This window comes from Alternaria rosae, assembly GCF_020736505.1.
Source record: "Alternaria rosae strain MPI-PUGE-AT-0040 chromosome Unknown BKA58scaffold_8, whole genome shotgun sequence".
NCBI classification, from domain to species: Eukaryota; Fungi; Ascomycota; class Dothideomycetes; order Pleosporales; family Pleosporaceae; genus Alternaria; species Alternaria rosae.
Window position 1 is genome coordinate 948381 of NW_025763577.1, and position 17118 is coordinate 965498.

The 17118-nt window shown below is 51.9% G+C and overlaps 7 protein-coding genes across 7 annotated transcripts; 3 read left to right on the plus strand and 4 right to left on the minus strand.

Annotated features, from left to right (window-relative positions):
• Positions 1-20: 20 nt before the first annotated feature.
• Positions 21-1126, plus strand: BKA58DRAFT_471644 (uncharacterized protein; the record flags this gene model as incomplete). The annotated part of the gene is made up of 4 exons (XM_046175240.1): positions 21-79; positions 128-160; positions 207-299; positions 349-1126. 4 exons carry the CDS (start codon positions 21-23, stop codon positions 1124-1126), a joined length of 963 nt encoding a protein of 320 aa, XP_046022629.1.
• Positions 1127-1229: 103 nt separating this feature from the next.
• On the minus strand, positions 1230-2484 carry BKA58DRAFT_389958 (uncharacterized protein). The gene is made up of 2 exons (XM_046170800.1): positions 1874-2484; positions 1230-1823 (listed from the first exon to the last, which is right to left on the minus strand). Exons 1-2 carry the CDS (start codon positions 2358-2360, stop codon positions 1303-1305), a joined length of 1008 nt encoding a protein of 335 aa, XP_046022630.1. The 5' UTR covers positions 2361-2484; the 3' UTR covers positions 1230-1302.
• A 421-nt stretch (positions 2485-2905) lies between these two features.
• On the plus strand, positions 2906-6052 carry BKA58DRAFT_225945 (von Willebrand domain-containing protein). Its single transcript, XM_046166356.1, has one exon. It carries the CDS (start codon positions 3143-3145, stop codon positions 5828-5830), a length of 2688 nt encoding a protein of 895 aa, XP_046022631.1. The 5' UTR covers positions 2906-3142; the 3' UTR covers positions 5831-6052.
• Positions 6053-6274: 222 nt separating this feature from the next.
• On the minus strand, positions 6275-9297 carry BKA58DRAFT_442472 (uncharacterized protein; the record flags this gene model as incomplete). The annotated part of the gene is made up of 2 exons (XM_046173901.1): positions 6275-8951; positions 9002-9297. The coding sequence occupies 2 exons, from the start codon at positions 9295-9297 to the stop codon at positions 6275-6277; spliced, it is 2973 nt and encodes a 990-aa protein (XP_046022632.1).
• A 488-nt stretch (positions 9298-9785) lies between these two features.
• On the minus strand, positions 9786-11393 carry BKA58DRAFT_225943 (thiamine diphosphate-binding protein). The gene is made up of 3 exons (XM_046166355.1): positions 10649-11393; positions 10041-10600; positions 9786-9988 (listed from the first exon to the last, which is right to left on the minus strand). The coding sequence occupies exons 1-3, from the start codon at positions 11260-11262 to the stop codon at positions 9951-9953; spliced, it is 1212 nt and encodes a 403-aa protein (XP_046022633.1). The 5' UTR covers positions 11263-11393; the 3' UTR covers positions 9786-9950.
• Positions 11394-11814: 421 nt separating this feature from the next.
• On the plus strand, positions 11815-14760 carry BKA58DRAFT_225965 (uncharacterized protein). The gene is made up of 4 exons (XM_046166357.1): positions 11815-12346; positions 12403-12629; positions 12679-13348; positions 13463-14760. Exons 1-4 carry the CDS (start codon positions 12093-12095, stop codon positions 14556-14558), a joined length of 2247 nt encoding a protein of 748 aa, XP_046022634.1. The 5' UTR covers positions 11815-12092; the 3' UTR covers positions 14559-14760.
• On the minus strand, positions 14761-16861 carry BKA58DRAFT_461637 (ribonuclease H-like domain-containing protein). The gene has a single exon (XM_046174811.1). The coding sequence runs from the start codon at positions 16412-16414 to the stop codon at positions 14963-14965; it is 1452 nt and encodes a 483-aa protein (XP_046022635.1). The 5' UTR covers positions 16415-16861; the 3' UTR covers positions 14761-14962.
• Between the last annotated feature and the right edge of the window lie 257 nt (positions 16862-17118).

The window sequence follows — 17118 nt, forward strand, 5'->3', positions numbered from 1 at the left end:
TTTGCTCACGGCTTGACAAAATGAACGACGATGCAGATTTCGAGTCAGCTGTGCAGAACATCCAGATGCAAGGCTATCTGTTTTTCACAATACCTTTGCATACATAGTCTACTAAACCACTCCGTAGGCATTCGCATAGATTACGCATAGCAGCAGCCAAGTAAGCAAGTTCTGCCCACCTGACAGCATTTTGCTGACACATTTAGGAAAGAAGCTTTCAGGGAAGAGAGGGCTCAGATCAAAACGCGCCTTCGTCGAGAGAAGGATCGGCTGGAACACAACGCATTCACCACGGAAACGTGAGATATCCAAATGGGCTACAAAGTCATCTGCTGACTGAAGTAACAGGGACCTGAAGAAAGCCTTTGAAGTCGCCAGTCAGGCTTGGTGTCGGCCCTTTACCTCTTTGCTCGTGGGGAAACTACCGCCAGAACTCCGCCGTATGATCTTCGATCACATATTCACCATTCAGAACCCTCGGCGTTTTCTGGGCTTCCAGATTAGGCATCAGTGCCGTCCATACCAAGCCGACGACTGTGATTCAATATGCGCAACAGTATGCGACATGGCATTACCCAGCAATTTGTTTCTTGTCCATGAAAGCTGGGTCGACGAAGCCTTCGCCGTGGAAGCTGCCGCAACACTCTATCGCACTACGCTTGTGCGCTTACAAAACGCCAAAGACATTTCGCGCATCCTAGACGAGGACACGTTGGGCACGAAATGCATACCACGCGACCACATCACACACATCGAGGTGGAGATATCCCCGCGTTGGCTGGATTTGCTGCTTAGCGGCCGAGTTTATGGTAGCCTGCTGCGACAGTTTGTCGACTCGCTTCTTCCACTCTTAAGCATCAAGAAGCTGAAGGTAGTTCATCTTGCCTTCCGCATAGGCTCAAGGAGCGACATATCTCTCTTCCCTTACTTCGAAAATTTGCTTGCGCCGGTCATTCATGGGCTGTATGCTATGGGCGCTGAGGTTTTTTGGTGTAGTAAGAGGCCGTATGCAGATGACTCCCGCATGTTCCAGATGTTGGAAAGGGATTATACACAGCCTTTGGATCAGATGATGCAGAATCTAACAGGTCTTGAGGATTACTGGGCTGGTTGGGCCTTGCTCTAAGTTACGGCAAGGATGTCTAGCATCCATTCGATGCGATATATCACACTACCATGACTCTCAAGGACTCGTCGGACTAGCCTACCTTCAGGAATTTTTTGGAGTAGTTCAGGCACATTTCGACGGTCCAGCATGAACGTTGCATTAAATCGATAACTAGAAGGCTGCCAGTCGCGAACTTAAACTCCTCCGCCCCACTCCAATACCATATAGACTGTGATTCCCAACACCGCATCCCATCCTAAAGCTTTCACTGCGTATCCGCCGTTTACTAAAGACCCCACGATGCCGCCAGGGGTGAGGTCTTTCCTCATCATCGCCGCATTTGCAACCGCAAATCCACCAGACACAGTGATGCATTTAACAACATCTGCGTCCCTCAAGCTCATGGCCGAAAAGTGAGGAAGTAACAAAACGGCGCGAGTTACAAGAAGTAAACCGCTGAAGACTGAGTTGGATCGTAGGGCTGGAAGTGCGAGTAGAGCCGCGTTGAGAAGAATGTTCGGGATTTGCAGTGTTGCTATAGGCTTGCGACGTTTGGTCGTAACATCGGGTTTGGGTGCTTCTTTTGCGACTGCAATATCCGGAGAAGAAAGATGGAGTTGAATCAGGAACAGCGAAACTGTAAAGGAAATGGGTAGGATCTGGCCTAGCAGGATATACGTGCGCATTGTAGACGTATCGTATCTGCGTGATCTCGCTACACATCCATTAGCCCACTCTCGATCTCTCCAATACGGGCATGCGTACCCTTCTGTGCCATGTATATGTTCCAGAACCATGTTCCCAGAATCGCAGCCTGCGTCCATACCGCGTTCGGCGCATCTTTGACCAGATCCTGCGCGAAATCCTGGAACAAAGTCGATTCCAACATCCACCTCTTCACTTTCTCCACATTGACGTTGCTAAAGCTCCTGCTCTTATCGCCGCTCCATTCCAGATAGTGCGTGATCAGGAACATGAGCATGTGGTAGGATAATGTCGCGAAGCTGATCGAAGCGAGGAACGCGTAGATCTTGATGTGACGCGCTCGCGCCGTCTTTGCTGCATTAAGCCTCTCATCCTTTGACGGGCTAGAGATATTGAATATGGCTATATACTGGGCGTAGAGCGAGTAGCTGGTCTTGATGGTCGCGTAAAGTGCCGCGACAATGTAGGAGAGGAAGATGGTGGTGCCAATGTAGCTGTTGGGTGGTGTGGCGTAATACACCAACGCGTCGTACCCAGGGATTTCCATCTTGCGTATTTTTGCTGGCGAGATATTATTGTTGGAAGGATAGCATCAAAGAAATTTATGAGCAACGTATGTATCATCGCGGCCAGACGCGAGGTTTCAAAAGTGTGCGATGATGCCTGACGTCATGACACACTTGGTGTATGAGGAATCGGGCGACGCGACACTTCGGCGTCTTTCTTCTCCATCGAACCACACGCGATCATCACAAATGCTGTCGCAAGTACTTTAATCTTCGCGCAACATTCAGAAACCATCTCTCAAACCATCTATCATGTTACCTAAGGGTTGCGCCGCCCCTCACAGTCTAGGATGTCTGACTAGTTCGGGTAGCCCTGGGTGCTACAACGCAGCACAAACTACGTGTTTAACAGCTTTCCGCGTCATGTAGTCGTCGGAGTGTGGGATGTGACTCATTCCATAAGCCTTGGAAACCTCGAATCGACGAATAGAACGACTGCTATCCGTATGGTACTTCGCAAAAGAGAAGGGGTGGTCTACCAGGAATGACTCCGGTTCTCAACACAATGATTATGGCTTCCATGGGTGGCACAATCCTCCCACTTTGTGAGTCATGAGCTCGAAGCCTAGAACAACCAGAATAATCACGTGCTGCCTCTATTGGGGGCCTATCGTATTCCAGCGGTAGGGAATTTCCCATCCAAGGCTGCAACAGGCAGCAGCCGGCCAGTCACAGTATATCAGGAGCGTGCGCGCTGTTTCTGAAAGACACCACAACAACCTTTCCTCTCATCTGATCAATCCTCGAACAAGAACAAACAACGATGCGCCACGTGTGTGGTTGTTACATTTCCCATCCCGGGACGCGGGAGCGAACATATCTCCCCCAGATTAAGGTTGACGCTCACACCACAATCATCTCCACCGCTGCCCGCACCACCTTGACGCAGACCTTCGTGAACCAGTCCAAGGAATCGTTGGATGAGATCCGGTATGCATTCCCGTTGTTCGATGGCGTCAGCGTTGTCGAGTTCTTTTGCCAAATTGGTGAGCGTACCATCTATGGCCTAGTCAAGGAGAAGAACGAAGCCAAGAAAACCTACAACAACGCTAGGGAGAGCGGCGAGACCGCAGCGCTGCTTGAGCAATTGGATGACGCAGCGGACGTCTTCACAACTGCTGTTAGTAACATTCCCGGAGGCGAATCCGTACATGTATCCATCAAATACATCCAAGAGCTGAAGCACGATGCCGAAGTCGATGGGATTCGTCTTACCATGCCTGTGTCCATCTCGCCCCGTTACGGATCCTATCCCGGAAAGCTCCAAGAGACATCGGCCGAGATTGATTCGAAGGGCATCTCCATTACGGTGGATGTCAAGATGGCACAAGGTATTCCCATCAAGAAGGTCATTTCGCCATCACATCCCATCGAAGTAACGCTTGGGTCGCTCTCAACAAGTACCATTGATGAGGACGCCTTGCTCTCACAAGGTTCAGCAACGCTTTCTCTAGGTACCACAGGCCTGGATAAGGACTTCGTGTTACAGGTCGTTGCAAAAGACGTCGGCGTACCTCAGGCGATCCTGGAGACACACGCGACGCTCCCCAATCAGCGAGCATTGATGACCACACTGGTACCGAAGTTCAATCTCAAGTCGCAAAAGCCCGAGATCATCTTCATTGCGGATCGATCGGGTAGCATGGGCGGTCAGATCCCGACGCTGGTGTCGGCACTCAAAGTCTTCCTGAAGTCGATTCCTATCGGCTGTATGTTCAACATCTGCTCATTCGGTAGTAGCCACTCGTTCCTTTGGGAAAATAGTCAGTTGTATGGCCAAGATACACTGGAGGAGGCTATTCGACATGTAGAAGCGTTCGGGGCCAATTTTGGCGGGACTGAAACACTGAACGCGGTCAAGGCCTGTTTCGAAGCTCGCAACACCGAACTTCTTACCGAGCTCATGCTCCTTACCGATGGTGACATCTGGTCCCAAGACCAGCTGTTCGACTACATCTCCAAGAACACAAAGAACGGCAGGGTCCGTGTCTTCCCCATGGGTATAGGTGGGGGTGTGTCAAGTGCGCTGATTGAAGGCGTCGCGAGGGCCGGAAGAGGCTTCGCTCAGATGGTTGCAAATAACGAGAAGCTCGATAGCAAGATCGTTCGTATGCTGAAGGGTGCACTCACTCCCCATATCCAGGACTACCGTCTCGAGGTCAGATACGAAGATGACAGCGTGGAGTCTGTTGCTGACAGCCTTCGTATCAACCTCAACCTTGACAACGACAGCAACAACGAACATCATGAGAATGTTGCGGACTTCAACGCGAAGCCCATCTCACTCTATAACCCGAGCGTGGAAGAAGATCATCCCAAGGACGGCGAGTCGAATGACATCTTCGCAGGTCTACCGGAGCTAAAGCGCCCAACACTTTTGCAGACACCCCACGAGATACCAGCGCTCTTCCCGTTCAACCGTACTTGTGTCTATCTCCTCATGTCTCCAGAGTCATCACATTTGCAACCAAAGAGTGTTGTCCTCAAGGGCAGTTCACCCCAGGGCCCGCTGGAGCTCGAAATTCCGGTCGAAGTACGCAAAGAGGCGGACGAGATGATTCATCAGCTTGCTGCCCGTAAAGCAACACAGGAGCTCGAAGAGGGTCATGGATGGCTATCCGAGGCTACTGTTGGTGATACTGACGTTCTGTTCAAGAAGAAATACGGCTCTCAGTTAACTTTGCTTCAGAGACGCGAGGCTGTCCGTCTTGGAGTGGAGTTCCAGGTCGGCGGCAAGTTCTGTTCATTTGCAGCCGTAGAGTCTAACGATGCCGAAATCGCTGAGAAACGAAAGAAAGCACTAGATTCAACCATCAACCGGAGCAATTTACCGGGTGAAGACGACTGGCAGGTCTTGGAGCATGGCCAAGCCTTCAGATCGCCGGTTGCCGCTTCGTTTGGTGGCGATACACGATTTTCCAGTGGACCCGCATCTGCGTCGGCAAGCTCTGTGTTCTTTCGTATGTCCCGTGGACCTTCATCTGCGTCGGCAAGCTCTGGGCTCTTTGGTATGTCCCATGCACCTACGTCTAGATCGGCAAGCTCTGGACTCTTTGGTATGTCCCGTGGAGGCCGCGGTGGCGGCGGCTTTGGTCGTAGTGGCGGCGGACGAGGCGGGTACCTTCATTCAAGCACCCTCCTCCAGCGCCTCATCGCGCGGCAGTCTTTCGAAGGCTCATGGGAAGCTATCAACAAGCTCCCGTTAGATGAGATGAACATCGCCCGCGACGCTGCTAGCCTAGTTAACGCTCAAATCAACGAGCCAAACTCTGAGCAGCTTCTGACTACTGCAATTGTGGTCTTGTTTCTGGAGAAGAAGATGCAATATGAGGAGGAAACTTGGGAGTTGGTTGTTGAAAAGGCGCGCGCTTGGCTTGAAAGCCAGGTGGTGGCGGGGGACATGCTGAATCGGGTGTGGCAGTTGGCTGAGGGTATTGTTGGAAAGAATTGAGTAGACACCCGGGGCCTACGTTGACGTCAGGCCACCTGTTTTGCATTATCTTGTCTTAACGTAGGCTGCAGACCTGGTTAGTGCTTTTGTTTTTGTATGAGGAGTGCGCGTGTCTGGGATCAAAAAGGGATGACTAGATGCCTATCTTTACCGCCTACGTAGAAGTCTCATTCTCATACACCATATGACATGCTCAATGAAAGAATATACATCGTCTTGAATATTATATAACTTCTCGAATACAATGATGCAGATTCAACAAAACCCGACATCACTTCTGGTAGCATTCATCGCTAGAGCCAAGCATGTGTCATGAAGATCTGTCACCCATCTCATCTATTTACAGCATCATGGGATCCCATTTGTACAGCGTATTCGTTGATTGAGCAAGCAAGAACTGGGCGTAGTGTGACACTGAGTTGTAAAGATGTACAACTACTGCTACTAGTCCGCAGCAGCTTCCGCCATCTGGGCTCCAGTTCGCGAACTCTCTCCCATTTCCGGCGCCCTAACACTGCTAACCACTGGTAGTCTTGCTGTTGAGGTAGACTGATGTTCTGCAGCGCTTGAAATTGCCGCAAGCTCACCCTTATCTGTCTCTGCCTGTACAAACTCGTAAACGCTGGGTACTGGTGTAATTGGCTTGGGCGTATGTTGAGTCAGCGAAGCTTCCGCGGTTGTAGCTCTCGCACTTAAGCTCTTCTCTTCCTGAACTGTCTCGACGACGGTTGATATCGGTATGCTCGGTGTAGGACGAGGCTTACTTCTGGAGTTAATCGTAGTTGCAGCGTCGGTTTGTGGACTCTGATTCACTGGCGCGGTTGCAGAGGCACTTATCATTTGTTGATCTTGTTGCTGGCTGTCGGACTGAGCTGTGGTAGCCGTTGGAGGTGAAAAATCAGGATGCCAGTCGGTCTTGGTAACAGGTACATCTGGGTCCGGTTGATGCTTCCATTTCGTGCATCGCAGGAGCGACGAATACACCAAAACCTCGGCATCTGTCTCGTCTTCCAGAAGCCCAGACTTCATAACGATGTTCACAACCTTTCCTACGTCAATGACCGCATGGAATCCTTCAAAGTCACTATACCATGACTCCGTGTTGTCATTATACTTCAGATTCACCTGATGCCAAAGTGCATCCATGAAACCAGCAAGCAACTCGAGAGGGTGGGGATTTACCGGATTCTTCAAAGGGCAAATAAGGTATCCGTACAAGTGATGTTCGCGGGCCCCAGAAGACACAGTGAGATCCTGCATGGCGTCGATGCTTAGCCCGATGCAACCTACTGTAAAAGTGTTCCGTAGCCTCGTGCCACCTCGTGCAAGTTCCTGAGAAGCAGTAGAACGAGTTGTCGAATACAAGGAAATAGGGCGATCTGCCTTGATACGAGATTTGAAGAAATTACACTTTTCTTTCCAATCCTCCTCGGAGAAGGCTTTTACAATGCTCATGTCGACAGGGCGAAGATGTCCGCGAAATCTCCACAGTGCCAACAAAGCATGAATATCGTTCTCCTGAACCCTTTCATTAAACTCTAGACGGTTGTACTGTATTTTGTGATCGCCGAAATCACGGCATTCGACTACGTGCGCCCATGTGAGGCGTCGGACTGCCATTGTCAGTCCACTGCGCCACACAAGTGCGCGCAAGGACTTTCTGAATTGTTGGAACTTTTCGCAAAGGTGAATAAGGTCACTATCGGTATCGGGCAGAACGGCTTGCAACTTTTTGCGCAAGACAACCCTGGGATCATTGACAATCATCGACTCTGCGTAAGGCGTGCAGGTTAATTTTACTGGCTCACGTAACGGATGAAATCCGGAGTCCCTGACCGGCCAGGGCTCACCCCCCTTGGGCCATGCTTCTTGACAGGCGGTACCCAAGACGAGGGCAATCCAATTTGGGTTGGAATCTGGGAGCTGGAAAGTTTTGGGCTGATACGAGACCCCTCTGCGAATCCAAGCCCGGATACAAGTCATTAGGAGTGTGATACCAAGTTGTATAACGGTAGCCGACCAGTGGAGTGCTCTTAAACCGACGAATTGGCAGACAAATCCAGCGAAACAAAGAATGACAGCAAAGGTAACGAATACCTTCTGGAGCTCGGCTTTCGACTTCGCTAAGCGTCTTGCGAAAGGGCTTGAGAACTTTGAATGTATAGTAGAACCGATCCTCCAAATACGCCCCAAATAACCGCTACATGGGGTCTCGGGATCAGCTTTCGAGAGATCGTGTTCTGTGTGGGTTCTTAGTTTGCGTGGACCTTGTTGGTGTACCTCTTTTGGATCATATCTCGAAGTGCGAATTTTCTTATCTTTCGCATCGTTCAAGATGACGTATGCTTTGAAGGGCTGATCACCCATATTCTGTTCCAGCTGTAACCGGAAGATATCTTTCACCTCAAAGTCGTCCGTCGGTGCAAATGTATGCTCAACACTTGTCGCTTCGATGATGTACGAGCACATTGCTATACTCACGACGAGTAAGCATGTGCCTACGAGGAAAGTTGGATACGCGTAGTGTTGAACAGGATTTGCACCCTTCGGTTTCCTCCAATAATAAGTCATCGCTGCGGGTATCCCAATAGCAACGAGTTGCAAAGCGATTCCAATCAACACAAACCCCCACAGCTCCATGTTTCCTGGAAAGGTGTTGTGTATGTTGAGTGTGAGATTTGGTGGCTGACTGGCAAGCTCCTTAAAATAGTCCATCCATAGGACGGGAGGCCTCAATGGCCCATCTGATTTGCCGAACTTGCCAAGCAGATATTTGAACATCTTGGAACGGACTTCTTCAGCTGGTCTGAGAACTCTTTCGTTGCAGGCTTCATTGAGGTCGCCGATGCGAACCTCACCAGAGGTTTTGTTGAGGTCACTGCTGAGAATCTCACTAGCAGCTCCAGGAAGATCGCCGATGATAGTCTCACTAGGGGCTTTGAGCCCGAGCATATCTGAGCTCGGGGTCTCTGGTCTAGGCTTACTTTTATAGACAACCATCTCGAGGATTTTGGCATGGCCCGGTTGGCGCACCACTCCTTCCTCGGTCCAGAGCTCCGAAGTGGCATATGACGTCGACGAGAGTAGCTCCAGCTCCGCTGTCGCGATCTTCTCTCTCGCACTATCAGTCAATGTTAGTAGCTTTACGAGCCTAAGATGAGAACTACCCACCGACCAACTATGGCCTTCAGAGTTCGGACGTTTGAGACTCGGATTGCAGAAACCATGATGGTGATTATTCCGAGTGGGCCGACAGCCAGAAGTATATGATCAGCCCACCCTAGTGACATACTGAGAAATTGCTTGGTGACTTGTTCTCCGAAAAGCGTCAGGAGAGGCGCCAGATCGCTGCCGAGGTTGTTTATGAACTCTTCTCCATTGAAGCCTGATGAGACGGTTGGAGTAGCGATGAGCGGTATTGCTGTTGGCGTGCCACTACTGGCGGAGGTAGTCGCGATAGGAGGCATGATGTAAGCAGCAACTAAGGACAGCTGGAATGAGAGACTCGCGCGGGGACTCGATCTGAGGGCAGGCAAACGCGGCTGAGCTATTGCGCAGATCAAAGACGCAGCAAGGTTGAGTACAACGATCCCGTCAGCGAGGCTGGCGAGGCGGCTTAACTGACGGCGAAGCGCATGAGGATCCTGCGTTATTGTACCTTCAGTTGGCGTTGGCTCAGTTGGAGCGTAGGAGTCTTCCGGTATTGTCTCAAGGGTGTAAGAGGAGCATTGATTGACAGGAGGTAGGACGAAAGAGAGTTGCAGGGCTCGGGCTGAGAAATCGTATACCATCACCTAAGGCTGGAGCGAAGGTGCATGAACAAGGCTGAAATCTCGACGAATGGGAGGTCACGTCTGACAACAGGCGCCTATCTTTGCACCTGAATGAGAAAGGAACGGACTTCAGCCAATGAACAGCGTTGTAGTGAGTCGATGGTCAAAAGTGAGTGCGACGGCTCCAGATATCCCATCCATGGATAGATGTTTCTCTTTCGGTATGCGCTGATCCCGTGATGATCCGATCGTGATTACTTGTGGTTGTACCTTCGTAAGTAACGGCTGAACCACAGCATGGCATCAATAACGTCAGCTTAGCATGAGACTCTTCAATGTCGGTTGATTCAATAGTCTATGGTCTTCTTGATCGCATCGTAAACCCCTGTCAATGTCAGCAAAACAGAGCACCCTCATGGCCATACATCGCGACTTACTAGTAACATCCGGAATAACAAACTGCTCGAACATGAGCCCAGTATGTGTGGCCCACCCAGTCACTCTCTTCACAGGCGCCTCTAATCTAAGGAAAGCCTTCTCCTGAATCGTAGCAGCGACCTCAGCGCCAACACCAGCATTCATCATACTCTCATGTACTACAATCGCCCTTCCAGTCTTCTTCACGCTTTCCAGGACCGTCTCTCGGTCCCAGGGGTATATCGTCCGGAGATCTATCAGCTCAACGCTGCAACCGAAGTCCTTCTCTGCTGCTGCTATCGCGGCCGAACATGTGTAGAGTGGTGTGCCGTACGAGACGATTGTGACGTCCTTGCCCGTCTTCAGGACTTCAGCCTTGTCGAGCGGAAGGTAGAACGCGTCAACTGGTACGTGCTCGACGGCCGCGCGGTATAATATCTTGGGCTCCATGAATATGACGGGGTCTTGACAGCGGATTGCGGAGAGGAGTAGGCCTTTGGCTTGAACGGGTGAGCGGGGTATTACGACGCGTAGACCGGGCGTGTGGGTGAAGAGGGCTTCTGGGGATTGTGTGTGGTAGCTAGTGACGTGTCAGCGGAAGTCCGTATAAAATTCATTGATGTCTTACAGTGCGCCATGTCCGACACTGCCTGATGGCATGCGGATGACTAGTCCTCCGCAGTTTACACCAGTGCTCCCCGACCGGTATCTGTACTTGGCCGCCTCATTGTGTATTTGGTCGAACGCAGGGAAGACGTAATCGGCGAACTGAACTTCTGCTACTGGCTTCATGCCCTCGGCAGCCGCTCCTATAGCAAACCCCACGAGTCCCTGCTCGCTCAAAGGAGTGTTGAAGACGCGTTCTGTGCCAAAGTCTCCCGCGAGATTCATAGTACACCGGAAGACACCACCGAATTGCACATCCTCTCCAAATACCATAACGCGCTCATCCGTCTGCAATGCATATCGTAGTGCTTCATTGACCGCGGTGTAAAGGTTTATGCGCTTCGTTTGTCCCTTCTGTATGTCTGCAGGCAACTCGGGGTTCGCGAGAGAGGATTTGGCGGTGTGGTGGAGAATGGGCGTTGCATCGTACTCTACTGTGCCATTGAGGCGTGCGCCAGGTGCTGCAGAAGAGTACTGTTTGCGTTGGGGATGGTGTTGACAGCGGGGCCGAGGTGGTGCTTGCGGGCGGAGCAGATAACGCGACAATGCGCGGATTGATGGTGTTCTAGCGGCCATGTCTATAGGAATGAGAGCAATGAATTTCTCCAAAACCCCAGAGAAGATACATGCAATAAAGTCATGCTGGGCACAAACATGTGAGCCGACGGTTGTGCGGTTGGATGCCGCGGCTACCAGCGGCTCTCCAGGTTTCAACCGTTGCGGAGTTTAGCGGACAAGCGCCGAGAGAGGAAGGTGCCGGCACGTGATGTGAGACACGACACGTGATTTGAGACTTGGCAAGATGAGCCGTGCTGCATAATGACGATTGACGCCAGAATGGTTCGCACGGCAGGTGGAGACTAGCGCATCCAAACTTCGATGTTTTGCAACAAATCTCCTAGATCAATGTGGGATTGTAATACACAGGGCTTGCGATTGTCGTTGATTTGGGAAGTACTGCAGCGTATGACCAAGACGGCTATGATCGTAGGAAGACGGCACCGTGTTGGACTTGGCGCCTAGTCTTGAGCCTGGGGAAAGCAATACAGGCTAGCACGAAGAAGCCTCGTCCCGGGGTGAACTTTGTGTCCGGCCCCTTGTACCGAAGACGCGCACGCAAGCTGTGATCAGAGGCAGATCCCATTGCGTGATGGAGGGACAGACTGCTGTCAACTACGCCGGGTGTATACAAAGGGTTGAGGTCTGACACAATAAGACTGCACGCGCCTTTGTCGCCTTTGGGAGGCTGCATCATACGTCTAGATCCCGGCCGTGCGCAGACCCACCAAACCGCTGCTTCCGCATCATTATTTGCGCGCCCACCACAAAGCTTGGAATCCACCTCTCTCGTCAGTCCATCTCCTCGACTCGGAGACTCTTCATCTTCTCGCACTGAGGTGCTTCTCATGGCCATGAGCGCCTCTCGTTCTAGCGCAGCCGCCAATGGCTCGTCGATGCGGACTGCTCGCCTCGCCTTCATCGGCCTCTTCCACGCCTTCGCGCCCATGGTGACCGCGCTGCCCATGCCTTTTGGCGACGCGACCTTCAAGACCGCAGGGGAGGAGGTCCCCACGGATAACGATGGAGAGCGCTGGCTTCTACTGGGTATTGCCGTCGCGCTTGTCTTGGCCGGTGGTGTGTTTGCAGGTCTGACCATTGCGTGAGTTCATCGCGGTCCCGCCATCGTGTCACAACGCGCTAACAGCTCCTCTCCAGCTTGATGGGCCAAGACGAAATCTATCTCCAAGTCCTTGCTTCATCTGGCGAGAAGCACGAGCGCAAGAACGCGGCCAAGGTGCTGAAGCTGCTCGAGCGAGGCAAGCACTGGGTCCTGGTAACGCTTCTCCTGAGTAACGTCATTACCAACGAAACCCTTCCTATAGTCCTGGACAGGTCCCTCGGCGGAGGATGGCCTGCCGTCGTCAGCTCCACGGTCCTCATTGGTACGCGCACCCACTCTCACCTACTCTGTTTACGTCTAACACGTCTCAGTCATCTTCGGTGAAGTCGTTCCTCAATCAATCTGTGTGCGCTATGGTCTGCCAATTGGCGCCATCATGGCACCCATCGTCCTCGGCCTCATGTACATCATGGGCATCGTCGCCTGGCCGACTGCCAAACTCCTCGATTACCTCCTCGGAGAAGACCACGGTACCGTCTACAAGAAGGGTGGCTTAAAGACACTCGTCAGCCTGCACCAGTCGCTCGGACTTGAGCACGAGCGCCTCAACGAAGACGAAGTCACCATCATCACCGCTGTGCTGGACCTCAAGGCCAAGGCTGTCGGCAACATCATGACGCCCATGAAGGACGTCTTCACCATGTCATCCGACACTATCCTGGACGAAAAGATGATGGACAACATCCTCTCCGCTGGCTACTCTCGTATTCCCATCCACACACCCGAAAACGAGAACAACTTCGTCGGTATGCTCCTGGTCAAGATGCTCATCACATACGATCCAGAAGATGCTCTACGTGTACGCGACTTTGCTTTGGCCACCCTCCCTGAGACGCGCCCAGAAACGAGCTGCTTGGACATCCTCAATTTCTTCCAGGAGGGCAAGTCCCACATGGTACTAGTCTCTGAATTTCCCGCCGAGGCTCGCGGTGCCGTCGGTGTCGTTACCCTGGAGGACGTCATCGAAGAGCTCATTGGAGAGTAAGTTTTGCACCCTCAAAAACACTCTGGCGCCTACATTGTCGCCAGGTCTTCCGATTTGCGCCTTTCATCATAGTGTAGTCTGCAAACCCAAATAGCTGCTAACGAGACCAGGGAAATCATTGACGAGTCTGACGTGTTCATCGACGTACACAAAGCGATCCGCCGCATGGCCCCCGCCCCTCGCGCTCGCGTTCCTCGAGGCAAAGTCATCACCGATGTCCCCCGCAAACTTTCCGAAGCACAAGCTGTGGATTCCGAGACGGACGCTGAGCAGAATGGCAAGCCGGCCCCACGCAAGACCTCCCTACCTGACATGCCTGAAGGCCACCCTAAGCCCTCTTTCATCCTTCGTCGTCGTAGCAGTGGTAGCAAGGGAACTGGTTCGCCTCTTCGCAGTGACGATCCGACTGTTATGCAGCATCTGAAACATCTCGGTCCTTCGAACGTTGCTACTAGGCCCAAGCAGACTCGCATCAACACTGTCAAGATCAAGCCCGGCCAGACTGCCGTGACCCCTGACATCCCCAAGACGATACCGGAAGACGCTCAGGCTCCAGCTGAGGCAACGCCAACGGAGGGTGTAATAACCCAGGATTCCCATGCGCCTGAGGGTGGCATTGGCGAAGGCTTGCTAGCATCTGCAGGGCGCGAAGCCAGCGATGGCGTTCACAGCGTAGCGGTGGGATATGGTACCATGGCTCCAAGTGGCGACCGCATGTCGTGGAGATCAGGTCGATCGGGTATGAGAGAGCACGACGAAGAGCCTACATCTCCAAAGGGTCGTGCGAACGAAGACGATGAAAATACCCATCTCCTGGTCGACAATCGTGAAAACGAGGACGGCGAAGCGAGGAGATCACGGGCACGTTCCGTCAGTACCATTGCCTCCTTGCGCTCGATGCGCTCGCGCTCGCGCAGTCCCTTGAAAAAGCGACACACTGCTCGAAGCGGTAGCATCTCTGAGAACGTCGTCGATGTTAATGGCATCAAGAAGATCGTTCTGGAGACCACAAGTTCAAGCGACTCCGAAGAGAAAGCAAATGGCAGTCAAGTCGACGGTCACGATGGAGAGAAGCACTCTGAAGCCGAATCTTCGCATGCCGGAGGCAAAGGCGCGAGCAAAAAGAAGAGGAAGAAGCGAGGTAAGAAGAAGAAGGGTGGCGCTGGAGACAGCAACGAGTCACAACCTCTGCTCGGAGACAGGTAACCTCGTTACCCGTCCAGAGCATGTCGTTAATGCCCATTTTTGCTACAGAGGTCTTGAGCGAAATCGGTGCGAATGCGAGTGCGAAGTTCCTGAGTCATTTCGAGTCTGGCAAAATTAATTGGCATACATCGGCGTCTTCATCTCCTTCTTCTCCTTCGATGTTCAATGGGAAAATGGATGAGAATAATGGGCATTGTTAGGACTGGTATCTTTCAAACAAGTGTATTATAAAGAGGTGTGTCGTTTCTTGGATGATTGGTGTCGTCTGTGAGCTTGAAATATACATTACATAAGCTCGTATACGTGGACTTCTTCTTACCTTCGCGACAATGCGTCAACGTAGAATTCGCGTCCTCAGCTTTGAACGTCAAGTCTCAACGCAAGATGTACCGCCTACCATCAGTCTAGTCCGACCAAGGATCATAATTCCCATCCCCACAATCCCCCGCAAAATCCGACCACGTCAACACGTCTTCATCCCCAACGCACCCACACCACCGGGGTGTCGAAGACGACAGACGAAACCCTCTCGAACTAACCCCTTTCTTGACAGTAGTCTTCTTGCTTTTGCCATATCGCTCCTTCCTCTTCCTCTCTGCCCAAATTCTCAACTTATTCGGATGCTCAATACACCACAGCACAATCTCCCGAGCTGCAAATGCATCTTCAACGGAATCATGTCCCACTTTGTCACCACCCTGGATCTTGATGTCGAGCAGTTGACTGGCTAGATCTTTGAGACCCCACCGCCTCTTCACACCCTTTCCTACAGCCTCAGTTGCTAGAATTGCTGAATCAACGATACGGTCGTGTCGGATGCCCAACGCCAACAAGTCATGCTGTAAAGCGTGTCCAACAAACACCGTATCACTATCAACATACTTGAACAACTCCACGCGTGCTTCAGCGGAACCTTTCAAGGCTCTCCCGTGCAGCACAGCAGTCGCCATAGCCCCTCTCGTGATCCCGCTGTATCGAGTCCGCCAATCTGTGACAGATTCGGTTGGTTGAACGAGCGTATCGATGAGAATCTCATTGGTGAGGTAGTCGATTACCGAGAAGCGAGCTAGCGAGGAGGTGTTGTTGGGTGCGACGCCGACCATTTCGCAGTCTAGCGTTATGGCCGTGCGCTTTGGAGGGGAGGGGTGGGCAGCATTGGTGTTGAAAGGGATGGGCAGGGTTGTTCCGAATTTGTATTCGTTCGCTGTAAGAACTGGACGGGTGTGGCAGTGCATGATGAGTGCGGTAAGTGCTGCGGGTTGTTTGCTGTCTGGGATGGCGGACCACTCGGGGACTGGGTGCGTTTTGGGAGTTTGCGCTTTTGAGGTGGTAGCTATTGGTTGGGGAGCTTTTGGTCTGGGAGATTTTGGGTTGAGAGCTTTTGTGTTGGGAGCTTTTGGGTTAGGGACTTGTGGTCTGGGAACTTGTGGTTCGGGAATTTGTTGTTTGGGAACTTGTTGTTTGGAAGTTTTTGATCGTGGTGTGTTTGTCATTTGAGTGCGCTCCCTGATGAACTGAGTTTGTTTGAACGGTCGCGGCGTCGAGGACAGATCTTGGACATTTGACCATGAAGGTATCCTTGTATGAAGTGAGGACTCGACGTCTGATGTCAATGTGTTCCAAGCCACGGTCGTTTCTTTCATAACTGAGGGGGCTTCTAACCCGACGTTCTTCGTCGGAATCGTGTTTGGCATATTGATTGGTTTCTCGGTAGCAGTGCTACCACTCGTGGTGGCGAATATCGTATGCTTGGACCGAAAATGATCCGATAAGGCTTTGGCACTAGCGAATGGTTTTGTGCAAGAAGTACACGTGAATGCTGATGAAGCAGATTTGGAGTTCTTCTTCGGTGCCATTGCAGTGACGTTTTGCTGTCAACAAATAGAAGGTAGAAGTTGAGTTCATGATTTTACTTTCGAGAAGGGCAAAGGTTATCATGAGTAGCAATAATCGCAGCGGGATGGGCTGCTGACGATACTTGCTGCAGCTGCCATGCTGTGTAACAGCGGAGGGCAACGCAGCCTTCCCCGTCCACTCAGTGCTCGCCACGTCGGTCCAGCGTTCATGCGCCTGGTACTCATTGCAGTGATGAGATCTCTACAATTGGTAGTAGATACCCCGTTCTCTGCACATGTGTATGATCCTAGCGAGTTCGCATGGAAGCACGGGAATTCGGGGTAACGGGCGAGGTGGCGCTGCCTCACGGCGCTTTCGCGGTACTACATTGAACGCATTTTGAACTTTAACGTGGTCACCAATGAAGAGTATGAGTATCAGCATCGAAGTAAAGTCTGATCAGCGTGCATCCTTCGTGCGAGTCGGAAGGAGCGCTGTGACACTGGGTGAGTGACGCTATTCTAAAAGAGGAAAGGTCTCAGAGCGTGATACGGGTTACGCCCGACCTTGGGAGCAACATCTCAGTGCAGTCTTGACAGTCCGAACTCCGAAGAACATCGTCAACGTCCTTCTAGAGCCACGGCGGTTCCAGTGGCGATAATTACGCCCAGCCAAGTTAGGACAGTAGGTGACGATCGATAAAAGAACGTTAGACTTCGCTGCT

Coding starts and splice junctions, on each gene's coding strand:
- BKA58DRAFT_389958 (XM_046170800.1), bottom strand. CDS start 2,360: ATGGAAATCCCTGGGTACGACGCGTTGGTGTATTACGCCACACCACCC. Junction 1,824..1,873: donor CATATACATGGCACAGAAGG/GTACGCATGCCC, acceptor ATGGATGTGTAG/CGAGATCACGCAGATACGAT.
- BKA58DRAFT_225945 (XM_046166356.1), top strand. CDS start 3,143: ATGCGCCACGTGTGTGGTTGTTACATTTCCCATCCCGGGACGCGGGAG.
- BKA58DRAFT_225943 (XM_046166355.1), bottom strand. CDS start 11,262: ATGGCCGCTAGAACACCATCAATCCGCGCATTGTCGCGTTATCTGCTC. Junction 10,601..10,648: donor AGTGTCGGACATGGCGCACT/GTAAGACATCAA, acceptor ACACGTCACTAG/CTACCACACACAATCCCCAG. Junction 9,989..10,040: donor TGTTATTCCGGATGTTACTA/GTAAGTCGCGAT, acceptor TGACATTGACAG/GGGTTTACGATGCGATCAAG.
- BKA58DRAFT_225965 (XM_046166357.1), top strand. CDS start 12,093: ATGGCCATGAGCGCCTCTCGTTCTAGCGCAGCCGCCAATGGCTCGTCG. Junction 12,347..12,402: donor TTTGCAGGTCTGACCATTGC/GTGAGTTCATCG, acceptor GCTCCTCTCCAG/CTTGATGGGCCAAGACGAAA. Junction 13,349..13,462: donor ATCGAAGAGCTCATTGGAGA/GTAAGTTTTGCA, acceptor TAACGAGACCAG/GGAAATCATTGACGAGTCTG.
- BKA58DRAFT_461637 (XM_046174811.1), bottom strand. CDS start 16,414: ATGGCACCGAAGAAGAACTCCAAATCTGCTTCATCAGCATTCACGTGT.